The 18892-nt window shown below is 41.6% G+C and overlaps 1 protein-coding gene across 1 annotated transcript; it reads left to right on the forward strand.

Annotated features, from left to right (window-relative positions):
* Positions 1–2053: 2053 nt before the first annotated feature.
* Positions 2054–18871, forward strand: LOC109478210. Its single transcript, XM_019779667.1, has 10 exons — positions 2054–2084; positions 3141–3206; positions 5666–5776; positions 6870–6973; positions 7352–7498; positions 8173–8331; positions 9938–10084; positions 10577–16616; positions 16947–17060; positions 17616–18871. Exons 1-10 carry the CDS (start codon positions 2054–2056, stop codon positions 18008–18010), a joined length of 7314 nt encoding a protein of 2437 aa, XP_019635226.1. The 3' UTR covers positions 18011–18871.
* The last annotated feature ends 21 nt before the right edge of the window (positions 18872–18892 follow it).

Genomic DNA, 18892 nt, shown 5'->3' on the forward strand with positions numbered 1-18892 from the left:
TAATCTAAAACTTCGTCAGACCTCCTTCGCGCGAAGACTTGAGCGGCAGCATAAAGATTTCTGGAGGATCGCTGACACGCGAGTTTTTGCCGGCCACGTAACTCCCTCCGCGGCAAAATCCTCTATGCCGTAGCGAAATCACGTCTCAGCGCTTCCCCAAGTCAACTTCATGGCCGCTAAAGTCCGCAAAGGAGTTGTAACTTCCTCATTTCGGTAGAGAAGCGAAGCTGACGAGTAAAATCATGTACATGTCGGCCATTTTGTTTGCTACCCGAAGTCTTCCGAACGCTCTAAATAAGGAAATCGTCGGAGATCTGAGCCACATCGCCCGCTGTCGGTCAGCGCTCGGGCCCGGCTCGGTGGAAATCGGAGGCTGTGACGTCATGAGTAGGTTCATTTGCATGGCCGCGGCTTGAATCGCGGCGGGATTTGAGCGGATCAAAACAAAGGGCATAGCGGATTGTTCATTGCGCGTTGTCTCCTTGTGAGAACTGTAGTTTTTTTTTCATTCTGCAAAATTGCAGGTTGTGTAGTTTTTTTTTTATTCTGCAATCTTGACGGGTATTTAGAACACCGAATGCATTAAGTGTGCGGGAGGGCGTGATGTCGATCACCGGATCGTGAAAGACATTCTTTAAAAGTAATCATTGACGGAATTTTTTTCGCGTTGACGGTATTTTTTTTTTCGCGAATTGGGTTGACCTGGGGTTGACGGTAAAAAATTTCGAGCTGGCTAAAGCCCTGATTGCTTGTATCCAAACTGAGGTATTTGGGCCAATCCGTTGCTGAATTTATAATAAGAATGAACAAATTTGGGAATGGCAGGATGCCAAAGTTTTAGGGAATAAAAAGAGGAAAATTGGGAGAACTAGAGAGAGAGGAGGCTTCAGCTGACTCCGAAGTACGGGGGAACCCTAGTGACAACATAACAGTGACTTGACAACCACCTGTTGACTCAGACTTAAGAGCAGTTGTCTGTAAGTCTCTAACATATTTTATTATCCATATTTTAACAAAGAAAATGATATAAAGTTTTGCTCCAAATGTTTTTGCGGTGAGCTGTAGCAGACGGTTAAAGATTGCCTGTTTTTGTAAAATTTTAAAATTGAAAAAAAAAGGCAATTTTTTGGACGTTTTCAGCGAACCATGGCCGCTTAAAAGGCAGATAGAATTAGTTGATTTTTGGCACAGTTATGGCTTAGACCTTTGTACACATCATATCAGAAAATATCTTTGGGTTCTTCATGGGGCGGACCACAGTGACCCCAAGACTAAACCATTGATTCCATTGTTGAAGAATTGCAACCACTGCATTATACTATTATATAATAGTGTGCAATGTTAGGTCGAGATACGTTGCTGGTACCTTCTATTCTCTCCACACTATACTTCTAGCCTGTCTACATGTCTTCCTCTTTCCCATTAATTAAACACACAACAAACATGCCCATACAAACACAAAGGGGGGAAACTTTACTTTCTGCCACGCAACTGCATTGTGCAAATCCCCGTGGCACAGAATAAATCAAGCAACCGTGATTTCTCTCAGAATTCTCTAAAGAGTCAGATGTTAATTCCGTTTCAGATAACGTCCACTAGCTTTTGTGGGTGACTACATTTGTACATTGCTCAGTTGTCTATACATGGCACACTGGAGAGTTTCTTTCTTACCCTGTCGCTTTCTCATACAGTTTCCCAGAAAGAGATCCGCATCAAATTAGTAATATTAGCACATACTCTTTCACAATAATATTCATTTTCCTCGTTAAACATTCAGGAGAGGTCTTGGCGTTGGCAAATCATAGTGGTTACTTTGGAACTGATCAGAATTTCCACCATAGACACTGTAGATCGCGATCGCTTTAACTCTTGTGGCTATTAATTATGATGACTATGCAATTCGATTAAGATACCGTACTGACTCCTGTCCTCACGAGAGGTTATTTAAGTTGGATGAAGAGAAACAATCTACAATGTCTGCAATGAAGACTGCCCCAATTTCCTACCTGGCCCGACACTAACTCTTTACTCACGTGATTTTTCACATAAAAACATGGGCTGCACTTTCTGCAAGTATTCGAAACGTAACAGCCATACACTAGAGGTCGCTGTTTTAGAGGAATACTCTGATAAAAAAAGATTCTTGACAACAGTTTCTTTCTGCAGATCAACCACATACTTACTGGGAGCGTCTTGACGGTAACAAGACATTTATTTGGGGAAGAAAACTGCCACATAGAAGCTGCAAGTATACACCTCTACCTTGTACACTAAGTCCGTGTTGCAGTTCTGACTAATATGGCTAGATGACGCTGTGAGACCGTCAAAATACAATATATTTACAAGTTCAGTAAGATAATTCTTTCAATCAGTGACTATTAAATCCTAAGGTACATACCCCCGAATTTCCTTAGGATTTATTAGTCACTGATTGAAAGAATTATCTTACTGAACTTGTACTATACGTGACTGATGAATCTCTTCAACAATATATTTACGTACTGAATTTGTGGAAACAGCTCTTCAGCATCCCTTATCAACGAAACTGATTACAAGTTTCATGGCTGAAGTACCGATAACTGTTACTGGAAGGCGCTTTTTCTAGATCGTTAAGCAGCTAGCGCCTGATTACACGTTTCATAGCTGCAACACTACTATCCATCACTGGGGGTCTTTTTTGAGACCGTCAAACAATTATGTAAAATACTTGAAATATCAGATAGTTTATTGCTGAGTACACTGTTGCGATGGCATCAAACTGAAGTTATACTGCTCCCTCCATTATGAATGGGAGGGAACATCTGTCTGGTTCTCATTCATAATATCATATGGTAATATGACAATGCCAAGAGATGATTTAGAATGTTTACACACTGAATATGAACGTAACATAAAGGTAGTACAGACCAAGGAGGTTAAATGTATTTAACTTAACCTTGTTAACCCTAATGAAGCCTGGTTTCGAGGCTACTAGTACCGCCATCTAGCCTTTGGCGCCTTTTTTTATCACATGATCAAATACTGCGCTATCATTGGTGGAAAGTTACCAGATGGTCATGAATTCTTAATCAGCTGATTTAAAAAGAACGCAGAGGCGCCGAGGAGTCGTGATCAGGACAGCTGGGTCTGAAGATGACAAGAGGCGTGTTGGGTGTACGGAGACGTCTTTCTTACGACAAGTAGGTCTGCCTGCTTTCGGCAAGTAGGTAAGGCTTTGCAAATACATCTTCTAAGCTTGAATGATGAAATTACGTCTGCACTGATACGCACAGCGACTAGTATCTGCTGTCAGTTGTAAACAAATTATTTTGAAGTGTCGAAGTTGCTTTTCGAATTTTCTTCATGTTTCTTGCTTCTGTTTGCCATATTAGCACTTTTATACAACAACATTCGCATTGTAGTCCTCCTGTTTTTCTGTTTAGATACGCAGATAGATAAATTGGCGTGAAATATTTTGAGTTCCGCTGCATGTGGTGCTGATTTGAGTACTCCTGGATTTGACAGTATGTTGTTGTTGTATCCGTGCAAAATGGTGGGAGTGTGACATTCCATTCAATTTACCGGAACCACGGCTTGAAGCACACACGTGTCGCATGTTCCACACCACACAGGCAAACTCGTTGTTGGCCACTCTGGACGACAAAACTGTTTACTTGACTAGTGTGCTGTGCATTTGTTTGTCCGTATCAAAACGACTGTAACACGTTATACAGTAATAGTATAATTGACTTTCGTAGTCGAGACTGTCGCATAATTTCTCACTCGAGCTACTAAAGAAAAAGACTCGCGCCATATGAAGACAAGTTGAGACTTTTGTTCCATGACTTCACGTCGTTTCACCAAAAACCAACTGTGACTTTATGTGGTTCCATGCGGGTGTTTTGACGATTTCATGAAATGTCACCAAGGCTGAAAAACATTGAAAACACACTCAACAGGGACGGCCATACCCCCCCCCCAATTTTCATAACAATGTGTTGTCCAGTGATTCACACCTCAACTAAATGCGAAAAGCAGGTAATTGTCACAGTGACGCACACATTCCAGCATAACAAAAAGGTAAATCGTTGTAATCGTATTGTTATGTTTATCTGACCACCTAATTATCAATTAACTAGTGCTACTAGTACTACAGCATTCCAAAGCACTTGTAATCTACAAGAAGATCTTTCGTTGGCTGCTTAGTAGAGTAGTAGACAGTATCAAATTTGGCTATATACATAATTGATAGGCAGTTACCATTTATCGTTACATACATATCATTGTGTGGTGATTTTGGATATGTTTGTAAACATTCTTGGGAAGTGTCCGTGCAGTTTGAAGATGAGTGTTTTGAAGGGAAAGTTTTCTTTATTTTGTTCTTACACCAAGACCTATCAAATGTTAGTTGGTTATTTGTAAAAGGGTCAATTGTTACAGTCTGTCACATTGGAATGATAAGTGGCTATAGGTTGATAAGGTTATGTTTTGATAAGAGTGGGTGGGCATAGTTCCCAGGCATAGGCCATTCCCTACAGACTTCATGTGGGATAAACCGCAAGAAAGGGTCAGTCCAAAGACCCCAACACTGGCAACTAGTGATGCATACCTAAACCCAATTTTAGGTTCAGGTCCGGATTCAAGTCCAGAGGTTTAGGTTCAGTTTCGGACTTGTAATGTAAGTCCGGACCTAAACCCATGACATATACAAAATTGCATGTTTGCAACCTTGCAATGTTGTCTGGGTGAAACTTTGGCCACATAACATGGAGGCTGGTACTTGACAATGCCTGATGGCAATGTTTTCTTCGTTTTGCAGCAAAGATTTTACAATCTACGGAAGGTTTTAGGTGGTTTGGAAAGAACATGGGTATGTGAAATGGTCTTTTATGGTATTACCGTAATAAGTCCGGACTCGGTTCTTGACTTTTAGGTTTTTTTGGACTTGAACCTAAACATTCTTACAAGTCCGGATCCAAGTCCAGTGAACCGGTATGCATCACTACTGGCAACATTGATGTTTATCTCTCTCACTATCTATCACATTTATCTCCAGGAATTGTTTATGAAAGTCTCCACCAACTTACACAAACAAGTGCTTTTACAAACAAGTAAGCTCATTGGCCTTACGAATTTAGCTTGCATTTATTATTGTTGATTGACTTAATACATGTACATGTAGTGCATCATACAATCCCCTCAATTGTTAGTTAATTGCCAAAATGTGAAATTTCTTCACGGAAGTTGGAAGGCTTGGAACTCTCAGAAATTGTGAAGGAGTCTCCTTTTGTGTGTAGTACTCTGTAGTGTTCACCCCAACTCTTTTCCCACAGGTATTATACTGGTAGATGATGGATTGAAGTAGCATGCATGTTTAGTAGAACTGTACTCTGGCTAGTAATTTGGGTTAGAGACTCAGATTTATACCCATCAAGGATGACAGCTACCTTGACTCTGCATACCGGTAAAGAATGGTTACATTTTGTTGCATTAAAATGATGACGGATACTGTGCAAATGTTTAGCCTGGAACTTCAGTGGAAGTGGAATCCATTTGTGAACCCTCTGTATCCGCTCTGTTCCTCCACTCCTGTCAGAAGTGTCTTTATTGTGTTATTGGCAGACTAATAACTATGTAGTGTCAACATTTATGTTGAATGGTCTGTAATTCTTCTTTTCAATTTCAGACTTCCTAAAGATGAAGTCTGCCAGTACAGCACAGGAGACCCTGAATCAGATCTATGCCAACAGGAGCTTGTCCAGTGTGTACAGTATTCCTCGCAGGCAGACTGGGGCTGGTGAGTTCTTACAAATCCCAGTATACAACTTACAAGGGTGTTGGCTGTTCGATTCATTTAGATGCGTATATTTGGCAAAATCTAAGGTTAGTCTTTCTCCTGTCCCAAATTTACAATTTCGTACAAATTGTATTTAAGACTAGAGGGCTTAAAATACTGGATGCATGTGCACCTTGGTCCAGCCAGAATTGGAGCTGTGCATCCAATATTTTTCTGTGGGTGCACCCGAATATTTTCTAGCCTGGGTGCCTTCCTGGTAGTTTCTGCTGGCTCCCTAGGGGCACAGGGAGGGACTTTGACACATTTCTCAGAGAAAACTCTCCCTTCCTAGCCTCCACCAGGCTTTTCTATGGGAATAAGGGCATTTAGGATCATAGAATTCAGCAAAAAAGAGAGTAAAATTGGCCAAGGGAGTTAGTTTCTCTAACTACGCGGACCGGTCAAACCTACAAGGTCAGGCTAAACTCCCCCGGCAAAATTATTCTCCTATATATAGCCAGCGTAGTTAGTGTGGTAGAGACTACTCCCTTCCCCTCCCCGTCCTGTGAGCCTGCTACTACTAGTACTAGTGGCAGAGGTTGGGGAGGGGGGTACTAATAGTGACAGAAAAAAACAGAATAATTAGAAAGGTCACAATCTTCCCCAGGCCTAGGAAAAAAAATGTTGTGTTTCCTGACCTACCCTAGAAAAAACTGCTGACCCTAGACTTTTTTGTGTGGACCCCTGCAACTGCAAGGGACATTTTCCACCCAATCGACCACATTTTCTTTAGCTCCATCATCTGACACCAGATTGATGAAGTGTTGTACAATCAGTTTTCCAACATTGCTTTTGAAAGTATAAGTGTCCTCATGCAAGTTTTACTTTGTTAAACTGTATTACTATATTATATGAGTTGGATCACTAGAGAGTCAAAGTCTAAAAACAAAACAAAACAAAAAAGATCATCCCTATCTACTGCCCCTATTTTTGTCAGGACTGAAACAGGAAACACAACTTTTGTTCCCTAGGCCCCACCAACCTCTGCTTGGAGAGTAGAAAACTTGCTGTACTGTCTGCTATTGAAAATTGATATAACGTTCCTTGGTTACAGGGTCTTGCCTTGAGGAGGTCAAGAAAGATGGCAGAGAGTGGAGGGAGGTCATCAAGATTGTTCAACAGTCAGTTGTGGACAAAAACACCATGGCAAGATGGCAGGTAAGAGTAGTGCTGCCTGACTGGAGAAATTGCAATTTATTATATCTAGGGATCTATTAAATGTTTTGAAATGGTCATTGTATTTACATTTATACAACTAACAAACTTCTAGTTCTAGAAAACTAATTTCAATTTCATTCCTCAAGAACTGTCTTGCCATGAGATTTAAGATATCGGTGTCAAAAGATGTCAACTATCCTTTCCCTTTCTTACCAATGTTAGTTACTAAAAAAAATTAGTTGAAAAGGTTTAGCTCAATTTTCATTCAAGAAAAATATATTTTAAAAAGTTAAATTTTAAATCAAAAAGTTGAATTTCATATTGATACTGTAGCTTGCTGTTATCAAAATATTCCTACTGTATTAACCTGTGATGCAGATTGACAAAATCCAACTATGTGTCAACACAACACTGGAGGAGCAGTTCATCAAGAAAAGACAGAAAATGAAGGAGGATGGACGAAGTAACAAGGAACTGATGGAACAACATGCCTTCCACGTGGTGTCTCATGCAAAGGCCAAACATGTAATTGGGCTAATTCCTATACCTAAGTTTCAGTAACAGTTGTATGGTTTGAATAGGTAATATCCGTGTCCATAATATCACCAGGGTCTATAATATCGCCACCTTGAGAAATAGTGTGCTATAAGATATTTTTACTGCAACATACTTTTGGTATGCACTCCTGCACACCTCAAATGTACATACCTAGGGTATGTTTCAGTTATCTTGAAGCACACTTTTTCTCAAGGTGGCGATATTATGGACCCTGGTGATATTATGGACACGGATGTTACATTACACTACAGTGTACATTTGTACTAGGTATGGTTTAACTTTCACTCAGTATGAAAGCTATATGTAATGTTACCAGTTATATCCGTCAGCATTGTTCCTAATCTGTTGTCAATACCATCATTGACTTACCAAATGGTGTATGTCTGTCATTATGCATTCCAGTTGGCTGTATTTGTTTTTTTGTACAGAAAAAAAACATTAAAACACGGTTTAGCATAAAGAGAAGTAAATATTGGGTATTCTGTACTCAGTCATTAGTATAACTATTACAACCGAGGACAGATTGTGGGAAGCTGTTTCTGAAAGCAGTTTATAGTGATCATTACTTAGGTGAAGAAATCAGCAACTTGCAAGTCCCTTTTCCAAACTTGACTTGCAGATTGAAAACTTTCTTTTTCCAGGTGTGTCAGAGTGGCTTGGAAGTTTGTCAGGGGCCATCAGTTTTTGCCAACATCCTTGGAAGGTCAGACATGGGCGTGCATCTCAGGCGGAATGCTGACATCACACTGAAGCTGGCAGAGAAATGCAGCTATAGTCAGACTGCCCTTGTAGTGTTCAAGGTTAGTAACTATGACTTTAATATAACACTGGGGTCTCCCCAGAAGTGGTTGATGGAAAGTTGATGAAAAGTCAGTGAATTTTCATGAAAATACTAAGAACAGTTTGGGTCAGAGGTGCTAGGATTTGGGGGAGAGGGGGAGCACCTTTGCTTCATTGCATGGGGGGAGCCCTTGGTTCATGGTTTCAATTGCTTCTGCAGTAAGTGTCAACAAGTTAGGGGCCTTCTTGTTTGACCTTATTGTGGCATATTGTGCTCTTGCATATTGATACTTATACGACAGGATTAATTATTTCATTAAATATCAGTGTTCGAAATACCCGTCTGCAGTCTGCAATTTGCAGATAGATTTTCAAGATTGCAGAAGAAAAAATCTTACAATCTGCAATTTTGCAGGAGGAAAAAATGGGCTCCGGATTCAATAGTTTTCAATTAGCAAAGTAATGGCTGTGAATAGATTGAAAACCTGCGCCGCACGAACCTGCCGGCGTTTTCCAGCAGACTGTAATGGTCCCATATAAGGGAATTGGGGTCAAAGTTGAACGATTCCGGCAAGGCGACGAAAGGCGACGATAACCAAATATGGGCACTCGCCATTTTCCGATGTTAGATTACGTCACCCGGGAGGACCCGACAACTGCCTCGGCAGTTTTCGTCAGTTTACGCCGAGCATTTCCCAGCAGGCAACGCGGCAAAGGAAACATGGCTCCCCCGAAGACGTACACTCGCCTCGGCGATTATTTGCGGAAGTTTCGATGTTTTTCTTTGGTATTTTGCACGATTCAAACAAGGAAAACAAGTTGATCACATGAACAAAAGAGAAATATAGCACTGGGAACCTAATGGTCCGTTTTGTTGGGCGGTAATTTCTCATTTCGAGTAAACATTTACGTGCGTCACATTGTGACCATGTGGTGTAAAAAAATCAGTGATTCTCGGCTCGATCCGAACCAAACACGGCTCGTAAACTTGCCCTTTATGATTTCTAGATGACTATCAGTACCGAAAATACGGGAAATATTGTTGCAAAATGAGAGAGACGGAGACTAAGGTAAACTTCTTTTATTTGAAGGCTGGATTTTCATCTTCCTGGCAGGCTTCCTTGTATGTAGTGATCATCAGTAACAACAAGTATGGATTTTTGTTCCGGTCCAAAAAACCGGTCCATCGACGTTTCGGTTATTTTGGACCGGACCGATAAAATTTTTACGGTCCGAACATATTTAAAAGAATGATATTTTGAAGAATTTCAGTTATGCTATAGATTTACAAAGCTATATATATATGATGTAAAAATAGGCATTATTGGTTTCAGAAGGTTGTAATATGGGGGCTTGTGTATTTGCAGAAAGTATTTCCAAATTGCAGGACGAAATTTTGACTCTTCTGCAATATTGCAGAGCACTGAAAAAAAGTATTTCGACCACTGAATATTGAGGAGAAGAATATTGGCTTGTAGGCATACTCTCTACACATGTTGATATGTGCATTTATTAAATTAGTTATTAAACTCATACATGTATTTGAAAAATATTGTACTTTGACTTGAATATTTGCAGACTTCACATAGAAAAGTATTTCTTGACCTTTTTCCTTCTGGTCCCCAGATCATTCCAGGAAGGATCAAGTCCATTCCCACGAGCTTCAAGCTGATTGAAGAAGCCATGGAACCGACACCCAACTTTGACTGCCACGTGTCTAACAGGAAACCCACGGCTTGGCAGAAGGAAGCCCATCAACTTGCAAACAGCTGTGTAAGTCCTCATTTGGATTGTCCAACATTGCATCCATTTCAAATACTGCATATAGTGCATAATGCATATAGTGCATATACTAGTTAGTGCAGGTAGAAGTGGAATGTGCAGGTACTGTCTATTTGTACCTTTCCTATACTGATATTAAAATCAACTAACCACAGTTGTGTAGTAGTAACTTGTAGCCAGTTGCAGTGAAAATTGCTTTAAATTCTAAACAAAAGCAACATGTTATACTGGGGATTACAAGATAATACCAAAAATATTTTCATAATGTTGTTTGATAGAATAAAAGGGAAAGAAAATAATAAGTGCATGGAAAACTGTTGTGCAGATAATTTCAAATAGTACCCACAGAAAAATGTATGTTGAGTGGTACAATGGTGTAATACTTGCTGTTTTTGAACTACAATAATTAGTGCTCTTGTAGGTGATGGCCACCAGCTGTAAAAAGGACTTGTTCTTATGATGTGCATTTGTTCATGATTTCAGATCTATCTGTACGAGTATGATGATTCTTGCCACCCAAGCAAAGCACCCCGCCAGATTCTTCCCTACGCAGTCCTGAGCTGTACACTGGTTTCTCCACCAAAAGTACCGGTGACTTCAGTCATCTCTGTAACAGATGTAAGTACTACAGACACAGATGGGTCATGCTCAGACATGGACATTGTTGATGACAGTGATGATGCTAAAGACGATGAGGTCAAAAAGGCAGAGTCTTCTAGTACCTCAGTGTCTACTGAGGCTGTAAGAGGAAAGCAAGCATCTGAAAGAAGAAAAATATTGTCAGTTGAAGATATCCAAGGTTGTAATCTTGGCCCAAGCAGTCAGTCTGATGCTGGTGTATTTGTGAAGCCAAGGCCACTCCCGTGTGGGAACAAGAAATCGCAGAAAACAAATCACAGCACACATCCAACCACCAGCCAGGGAACGAGAAGAACCACACTCCTGCAGCCAGCAACTTTCCAGTATGGAAGTAAGGAGTCAAAGACCAGTGATCAAAGTACAGTACAATCAGAAAGCAATAGTGGCGGTACCTCATCTCAAAGATTAAAGAATATGGCAGCCGGTTTCTTTGCTAAGCTGAAAGATCCCAGGATACAACAGGCACTACAGAGCAAGAAGTCATATGCCACTTCTGGTGTGAAAGGGGGGACAAGAAAGGAACCAGAACGTAAACCTGATATCCCAGAAAATGCCCAGGAAGGTAGGTTGAAGTCAAAACCAAAGATGAGACAAGCAGAGCACAGCACATGGCAAGAAATGAAGAAGACAAGTTCAGACGTGTTGAAAAGAGAAAGAGCTAGAAAACAGGAAGCAATGCCAATGAGTTACAGTTCCAAACAAGTTTCGACAAAGTGCAGTATATCTAGCAAATCTCTGACTGTGGGCAGAAGTGCTTCAAAACACACAGGGGGCATTACAAAAAGAAAGCTGAGTACAAGGTTTAAAGAAAAGATGAAGAAGCAACTGGCAGATGTGCTCCTGGCAGATGAAATCAAAATACCTCCTAGAAAAGGGCAGATGTCAGCTGGCATTCAGAAGGAAAAGAAGCCAGGAGAAAACGTCAAAGAGACCAAGACACGCAATCAACAGAGTGGCTTTCAAGATGGCAAGTCAAGTGCCTTTGAAAGACAAGTACCGGTAAAGAACATCAGACACACTGATGACAAACAAAATGCAACTGAAAGCAATCCAGCTGAACAACCAGAAGAGGGATTGAAGAAAGGCAGTGATACACCTGTGAAAGAACTGCTGTCAGGAAAGGCCAGTGGTTTGGACCCATCAGATTCTGAGCACACGGAAATGTTGAGTGCTCTACAGTCCCTAGACCAGACTCTGGATCACCTCACTCCATCAACTGTTGCCGTATCATCATCAGAAATGTCAGATTCTACAAGTGAAGAAACGTTGTGTAGAGCACACAAGGTCAACAAGACAGTGTTTGTCAAAACAGAGGAAAATGTTTCTGCATCTGTTCAAGAAGAGGAGAGCAAGTGCCTTGAAGTCATGGACATGCTGGAACAGAATGTTTTTCAGGCAGCTCAAATTGATTATGAGAGAAACAAAGTGAGTGCAGGAAATATGTCACCAAAAGAAAGATCAGTGAAGTTGGAAGTTGATTTGAAAGAGATGCAAGGGACAGATACAAACAATGGGGAGGAGAGCACAGCACATTTGCAAGCTTCAGGAAGTAAAAATCACCCAGAGGATTCATCATCAAAGAGGACCATCAAACAAGAAGCTACTGATACAACAGACCCCTCATGTCAAAACCTGTGTGTTAAAGCTGACTTTACTGAAGAAAGCTTGATGGAATCCCAGACATGTGATGAAGAAGCTACTGGTGGTAACAATTCCACAATGTTTGTAATTGATCAAGTATTCTCCTTGGCAGGAAATGGCACCAGTCAGACATTGGCACAGGAACAAGAAGAAAAGATCATTCCTGAAGACACAGTCAGATGTCTTCCCTATGAACAGGCTACCAGTAATGTCCTGCCTGCTAGTCAGATAGGTGAGCCTCAAGGCCACAACCAAAATGGTTTGCCAATTTCAGATGCCATGGATTTAGGCAGCAAAGCTGGAAATTTGGAAATAAATACTACCAGGCCTTTTGTTACAACTACTTCAGTTGGAGTGGCCAGGCCTCAGTCCAGTAGACCAAGTGCGAGTCAGGATACTGGAAGTGCCACCTTGGGAAGGAGAGATGCTACTGCAGGTGTGAGAGGAGGTCAAGGTTGCCAGACAAGCTATCAGTCACGGAGTTGTATGTGGCTGAGAAAAGATGCCATGCTGGAGTCATTGTTGATGGGATCACTCAACACCTTGGAACTCGGCATCCAAAACTTGCAGGCCAGGAGTGACTGCCCCCAGCTGGTGATAGCAGTGAGAACGGCAGCAACTATAGCCACCAGAACCTCCGCCACCCTCCTGGAGTTAGCAGTGCAAGAGGTCCGAGACCACATGTCTAGGAAGCCTGACCAGATGCTGGGAGGAATGCTTCAAGAACCAACATTGGATTGTAGGAAGTTGGAATCGCTCATCTCAGGAACGATTAACACACTAAAGATGACGTCAGACAACATGGACGACAGTTGCTCTTTGCAGTCATCCTTTAGGACGGCCCTTACATTGTTGGAGTTGGCACTGGACATTGTATGGATAAGAAGCCAGCCCAGAGGGCAGCCTGAGCTTTATAATATCCCACCATCACAAGGTGAAAGCATGGCTAGTGAGGCACACCGTCCCATGGAATGTCAATCAAATGTGTTCAGTAGTCAGTGGGAGGAGTCAGGGAGACATTGGCACACCAATAATGAAAGGGCACAGCAGGTCACAGTGTTTCCCATGGAAAAGCAAGAGAGACATGGAAGCAGCCAAAGGAAGCTGGTAACAGGTGGCACCAGTGATGTTACAGGAAGAGCAAAGCCAATCACCCCACCACCACTACCACCACCACTTCCCACCTTCATGTCATTTCCACCACAGCAGTTGTTCACCATTGCTGAAAGGCCTGTAAGCTCACCTTCCTTACCCTCAGGTGAAGCAGCAGAGTTAGGTGCAGACCACTGCAGTAACTTGATAGGAATGTCAAGGAAGTGTGGAGACTCAGAGCCAGAGTGTGCAGTGATCGGAACCAAAGAGATGAGCGCAAGTACCGGTATGCAGACAAAAATGCTTCACACAGGGAAGCACAACACATCCAAAGTAGAAGGTAGCTGTGATGACAAAGGAGTAACACCAAACCTCAGTATAAACGTACAGAACATGACGGTGGACCACAATGAGAACAATCATGTAGAAGTTAATCTAGAATCTTTTACTGGAAAGACTTATTTGTGGCATTCTGCCGAAGAAAAGAGAAGAGACAGAAATGAGGAATTGACTCCAATGCTGTGTGATGAGCCCATGCCATTGGAGAAGGCCAGGACAGAACAAGAAGGTGAACAAAAAGGTGAAGAAGAGAAGAGTTCTCTCAAAATGAAAGCAGCATTCCCTTCTGAAGACACCAGGGCAATGCCTGGATTTGCTCTATTCCAGGAAACTGATGACAAGCACAGGATGCTTTGTGATCATGAAGAGTCACGAAACCAGGCAGAAACACAACCCTGTACTAAAAATTCTTCATCGCCTGAACAGATGAGTAGGAGGATGGAAGAATCTAATGCAAAGCTGACCCAAAAAACACTACCTACAAAGATAAGTCGAAGAATGAAACGTATGAGTCGAAGGAAAGGCTTGATTAACAAAAGCCAGAAAGGCGGAGGACAAGACAATGATGGAAGCACATATGTAACATATGATCCATCACTTCATCCATTCCAGGTGGTTGTTGTCAGTCAACTTGCAGATGATAATATGGAGCAGTTGGCAGATGATGTGCCTACACTCACAGATCATCATGAATTTGACTCCAGTTTGAGCTCATCTGTGGGAGGGCAATCATTTCACTCCTCATCTTCACATGACAGCTTTCTCTGCAACAAGGAAACTGTGGCTAAAAACACAGCATCCAAGGGTGCCTCCAGGCCCTTTTCGTGTGCTGCCTCCGTGTCAAAAGGAGAGCTCACTGATGTAGAAAGCACCTGTACCTTTTCAGGAAAACTTGCAGCCAACGTCAGCCCAACTCTTGGTAACAAGCTAGCCATGGCAGCTGTACTCTCAACAAAATTAAGCTGCCCAAAGATGTTCATAAATGAGCATAGCACAGCATCCCCTGTGAAAGAGACGACTACAAAAGAATGTGATAGGCAGACGGAGAAAGAAGCCTATGTAAGAGCAAGGAAGCAATGGACAAGATTATGCAAATCACTTGTTCACCAGGAAGTAACAAACAAAGCAGGCAGGGAAGTGAAGGCAGAAGAGCAACAAAAGTCACCAAATATTGACAGTGGCTCAGCAACAGTGCATGGCAGTGGACTTGAGGCAAAGACTGAACTGACTGAACAGAACACTTCAGAGTCCACAGCAGCAGCTAGCTCTCATGAAGCTGGAAACTCTGTTCTGTATGGAGAAAAGGAAGGGTCAACACCATCTAACAAGAGTAGTGGGTCCCCTGGAAATCTGTGTGAATCTGAACTGTGTAAGACATTCAGCGTGACAAGTCCTCAAGACAATGGCCAGGGTGCTGAAGGACCGATGTTGCACGATCCAGAGGAGCCTGCACCAGACAGAATCTGCACACCATTGTATAATGCTGTGAAGATGTCGCAAGATTCTAAGCCGTTTGATTTTGACATGGTGCTCTCTTGCGCCAGGTCTGGTCATGCACAGCAGGTGTTCCAGTGTGTTACAGACCGGATGAAGAAAGTGTCTGCAGAGATAGAACAATTCCAACAGGGAATCGTGCATCTTGAGTTGAATAAGAACATCCTTGATGGAGTCAACCTGCAGAAGGACCAACACAAGCTGCTACTCAGAGCTGCCACCATTCACCTGTCAGAAATCAGCACAGAACTCGAAATGCTACAGGCGACCAAGACGTACCTTTCTAACATACAGAGGAGAGAAAAACAGAAAACCCCTCTCAGAGATGTGAGCCTTGTGCCTGAGGAGGAATTTGCTCCTCCAGAAGAGAGGAGACCTGATACAATCAGGAACATACTGCTGAGACAACTGGACATGAAGAAAGGCCAAGTGAAGGCCCTGCACAAAAGTCTGAGGTCGTATCAGCAGATCAATGGGAACAACACTGAGTTTGTCAGGATGCTACTTAGGTCTCAAATTCACGCCCATGGAGAGGACATTCATCAGTTGGAAGATGTGTTGAAGGAAGAAAAGCCTTCTGTTAGGATCATCCCCGACAAGGCCAAGATTTCTGAGGTACAGGAGAGGCAAGCCAAGTGTCAGGACCTTCTGAAGACACTGCTCAAGGATAGCTCACCAGATCATGCCAAGATAGAGTGGTGCAAGATGAAGTGTGGGAAATACCACACGATTCTCCTGTATGAAGGGGACAAGTGCTATCTGTGGGAGAACAGAAATCGCTCAAAGTCAAAGTCCCCTGCAGAAGATGACAAGACCAAGCAACTAGACAGCAGAGAGATCTCAACTGCAGAAGCTCAGAACTCTTTGTCCGCAAAGACCATGAAGAGACAGCATGATGCAGGTGGAAAGCAACATCATGAGAAGCAGTCAAGCAAAAAGAGAAAGACTGTCCAGAAAAGACTGGATCATGAAGTGACATCACAAAGTCACGTCAACCCCACTGCTGATGAGACTACAGTGGAGGCCAGTACATCCCTCCAAGAGAAGCCTGGAGAAAAAGGACATTCGGGCTTCACTGACAGACCAGAGAGACCGGAAGTCGTATCAACTGAAAAGACACAGAAACCATCAGCTACCAGAGTGCCTAGTCCTTGTGATTTGCATCAACAGCAACCCAGTGTAACTGCAAAAAGCTCTAAGAGCTTGCAAGTTACTATCATCAATCCAGATGCCAAAGGACAAGCTAAAGTAGCAGTTGGCCAATCATCCAAGGCAAGTCAGGACATCCCTGGGGAATCTACTGGAACAATACAATCTGGTAAGTTTCTTCCCTTGATTTACTGAGACTGATGATATTGTACACGATACAGTATGGACTTAGCCTGTTGTGCATGAAGTAGGTATGGTAGATTCTGCACTGTAAAAAAGGTTAGATGCTTAAATTAATACTTTGTACGATGTATTTGTCTTAAATATGTATTACTGATATTGTTTTTTGATCTCACATTGATCACACCCTTGTGTATAAATTTCTCCATGCAGTGTTAGCTTACTGTATCTAATATATATGATTAACTTCTCCCCTTTGTTGAATCCTATAGTGAAGGTTGATTAATGTGTTATTCTTTATACACAAATCATTGTCAAGTTGTCACCAAGACAGAGGCAGCATCTGTGGCCACTGCAGTTTCACACAGCATCAGCACTGTCAGGGATTCCAGTCTCCAGGAGAGGAGAACATTCTCTGTCACCAGTAACTTGAGTAAGTACAATGTAGTAGCAGCTGTAGTGTACATGTACTAAATCCTATATGAGCTGAAGCCAGTCTGTGATTCTGGTTATAGTGTGTCATAAAGCACAAAATAACATGATACTTTTGAGCATGATACTTTTGAGCTACTCAAAATTATAACATTTACACACTTAAAGAAACTTATTTCTTTCAAGTTGTGGGTAACATTTTTGACAAATTATAGGTAGAAGTCAGAAAAATTGATAGAAAGGAAGTCATAGAGATATGATCATTCAATGATCATGTACAAGTTCTAAATCCTGTATGAATTGAAGGCAGTCTGTGATTCTGGTTATAGTGTGTCGTAAAGCACAAAATAACATGATACTTTTGAGCATGATACTTTTAAGCTACTCAAAATTTACATACTTGAAGAAACTTATTTCAAGTTGCAGGTAATATTTTTGACATTCTTGGTTAAAGTCAGAAAATTGATTAAAAAGTTAAAGGAGATACATGTATGATCATTCAAAGTTAGGCTTTCAAACTTAAATCATTATTATTATTCATATTTTACTCTTTCAGCTAAGTGTCCTCTTGACTCGGAAGGTGGTAGGAAAGTGAAGACTGCTGACACCAAGAACATCCGGACCCACGTGTACCTCACAAACAGAACAGTACCCAGTCCATCTAGGCAGGCGGCTGGCCCTGGTGTCCACTGTACATCTCGTACACTGGACAAACGGTCCTTTTTACCTCGGTGTCCTAATAACATGTATTCAGCAGTTCCCTACACCTATCCTGTACACAAAACACCACCCCGTCAGGTCCAGTACCCCACCAGTCACCTACAGCACCGAGGGAACTGGTCGTTACTGGGTACGGGCCCAAATGTTCTTCACAGACCAATGATTGCACCACACACCATGTTTCCTTTCCCTAACCAACCAATGTTCCCAAACAGGTGGCAAACAAATTAATGTTGTTTGGTAGATAGAAACACTATGTTTATGTGTTATTGTCATAGTCATAATGCCTAGTGTTGTTTGAAAAAGGAAACAGGTCTTTAATAGAAGTCCTTATTTCTTAACACTTGCCACAAAGCCATGTATGACTGGTCACTGTGATTTGGAAAGACAGGTAAGAGAAGAAGTATTTCATAGTTAGTGTTGTGAACAACTTTTGTTCGGTTCTTGTTGCATTGAAGTGGATCGTCACATGCATGCGAAATACAGTTGAAAGTTTACATTGTATCTCAGTAGTTACAGTTCATCAATGATACAATGTTTACAACATCATAACTTGGTCTGAAAAACGTCAGAAGCCAGACATGGGCTTAAGTATCGTTAAAAAAATGCCACAACATGTAACAGGCAGCATTATGGAAATGTACAAGTAGAGTTTGTCATAGATTAGATTGTGTATTTCATGTTTGAATCATCCAACTATTTCGGTTCTTTATATGGCGGCAGAAAAAAAGATAAGTGGAGGGGAATAGTTGTCTTCTTGAGTAAAGTACATTAGTCTGTGAGCTGAAGTACTTGCCCTTACTTTGTGAATAATTACTTACTGTGCTCTTTTACCTGAAATCTGTGGACAAGATTCACTTGGTTTGAAAAAACAGCCAACGATTTTTTACATGTGACTTGATAAGTTGTACTATAAAGAAAAAGATCTTATTATAGGACTAAGTAATTTACTTGACCATGTTCCTGTTACACAAATGTTATATTTTTCAATACATATATGTATTTATATAATAAATTTGTTGGTTGTTTACAACGGTGTGTTCTTACAAGCGACATAACCACCTTGTTATTTAGGACATCATCAGGTGCCAACTAGACAGACCCCTGTCCAAG

This window comes from Branchiostoma belcheri, unplaced genomic scaffold (assembly GCF_001625305.1).
Source record: "Branchiostoma belcheri isolate BF01 breed outbred unplaced genomic scaffold, Haploidv18h27 scaffold43, whole genome shotgun sequence".
NCBI classification, from domain to species: domain Eukaryota; kingdom Metazoa; phylum Chordata; class Leptocardii; order Amphioxiformes; family Branchiostomatidae; genus Branchiostoma; species Branchiostoma belcheri.

Coding starts and splice junctions, on each gene's coding strand:
- LOC109478210 (XM_019779667.1), top strand. CDS start 2,054: ATGGGCTGCACTTTCTGCAAGTATTCGAAAC. Junction 6,974..7,351: donor ACACCATGGCAAGATGGCAG/GTAAGAGTAGTG, acceptor CCTGTGATGCAG/ATTGACAAAATCCAACTATG. Junction 17,061..17,615: donor CTCTGTCACCAGTAACTTGA/GTAAGTACAATG, acceptor TTACTCTTTCAG/CTAAGTGTCCTCTTGACTCG.